We start from the raw sequence: 1,299 nt of genomic DNA, 5'->3' as shown, positions 1-1,299 counted from the left end.
CGGAGGCCGTGGGGTAGGACACGAGGGTGAGAAGATGGGATTTCCCCGCCTCGTGTTGCAGCAGGGACATTGTCGGCGTGGCCCAGCACCAGACCCAGGGGACGGGCTGGGTGTTGGCCGGTGCTTCTTGGCCCATCTCCCATCTCCTGCTTCTCCAGGGGGGACCTGGCAGCGCTGCCTGAGCAGGACAGGCAGGGAGAGGAGCCAGCTCTGGCTCCCGAGGGGGCTGAGGCCGCCGCGCAGGGGCCAGCCTGCGTTACTGGGACGGTCGCTGAGGGTAAGTCGGGTTAAATGGGGCCGAGCCTGTGTTACTGGGACAGCTGCTGCGGGCTCATCGGCTTAAACTGCAGCCCGGAGCCGGGGGGCAAGGGTGGACATTTTGGAAAGTTTCTGCACGTAGGAGGGTGAAGGGTGGGAAGAGCTCCCCTGCAGGGTGGGCTATCTGCTGGGCTCCTCCGGTTCATGCCGTGGGTGGGAGATCGACCCGCATGTCTACCACAAATGCCTCAACTCCATCGCTAGAGGAATACGCAACCTCTTGAGTCTTAACCCAAGAGGGAAAGGTGTCAAAGGCGTCGGAGTCGGGCCTGGGACAGACAAACACAGTGACACGCGTGCCAAGCTCTGGTGGGGCTGGGGACGCTGGGTCCAGCGGGTGCCGTGGGACGTCGCTAACCAGGGTCTGCTCGGTGCCTGGGAAGCGTGGCCCTGTTGGGGCAGGTGAACAGGAAAGCCGGCGGCCAGCGAAGAGCTTAGGCAGCGCTGGCAGCATGCAGGTAGCAGGCAGCGATACCAACCTGTGGCGGAGGAGCCCAGGGTGCGTCCGGGGTAAGCTGTTAGCAGGGGACACGGGGAGAGAGAAAAGGTACCGTGAGTCGAAGGAGGGACGCGGCTGCCTGGGTCTGGCCCAGGCCGAGGAGGGAGCTGAAGACTGGCCCTGGCCTTCTCGCGGGCGGGAATGATGGCCACATTCCCGGCAGGAGAGGAGGAGTTACAGTCTGTGGGCAACGAGACCTGCAGCTACCGGGCCAAGCACTAAACCCCAGTCTGCCCTGCACACTGGGGACGTGGCTTGGCGGAGCAGCCCCAGGAGAGCTGCCCTGTCTGAGACGGCACCCCAACCCTCCTGCCCCACTTAGCCGAGTTACCGCCTTCCCCAGCAACATTCACCGAGCAAACGGAGCCCCACAAGCCATGGTTAGGACAGCAACCAACCCCGACAAGCGTCCTGACCACCCCAGTGGTGTGGTCACCCGTATCCAGCCCTAGGGTGGCTGGTGATGGCGACTGGGAGGTCAT

At 64.2% G+C, this 1,299-nt stretch overlaps 1 protein-coding gene across 1 annotated transcript in view; it reads right to left on the bottom strand.

Moving 5' to 3' along the window:
* Positions 1-1,299, bottom strand: part of SRL (sarcalumenin) — a gene marked incomplete at its 5' end in the record, with an annotated part of 13,705 nt that overhangs the window by 7,722 nt on the left and 4,684 nt on the right. The window contains one exon of the mRNA XM_010296425.1: positions 798-833. Coding sequence (XP_010294727.1) covers positions 798-833 — 36 coding nt within the window. The remainder of the gene's footprint in view (positions 1-797; positions 834-1,299) is intronic.

Source organism: Phaethon lepturus, unplaced genomic scaffold (assembly GCF_000687285.1).
Source record: "Phaethon lepturus isolate BGI_N335 unplaced genomic scaffold, ASM68728v1 scaffold31651, whole genome shotgun sequence".
Taxonomy (NCBI): Eukaryota; Metazoa; Chordata; class Aves; order Phaethontiformes; family Phaethontidae; genus Phaethon; species Phaethon lepturus.
The sequence above is the reverse complement of the archived record's forward strand: the minus strand, read 5'-3'. Positions and strand labels throughout refer to the sequence as shown.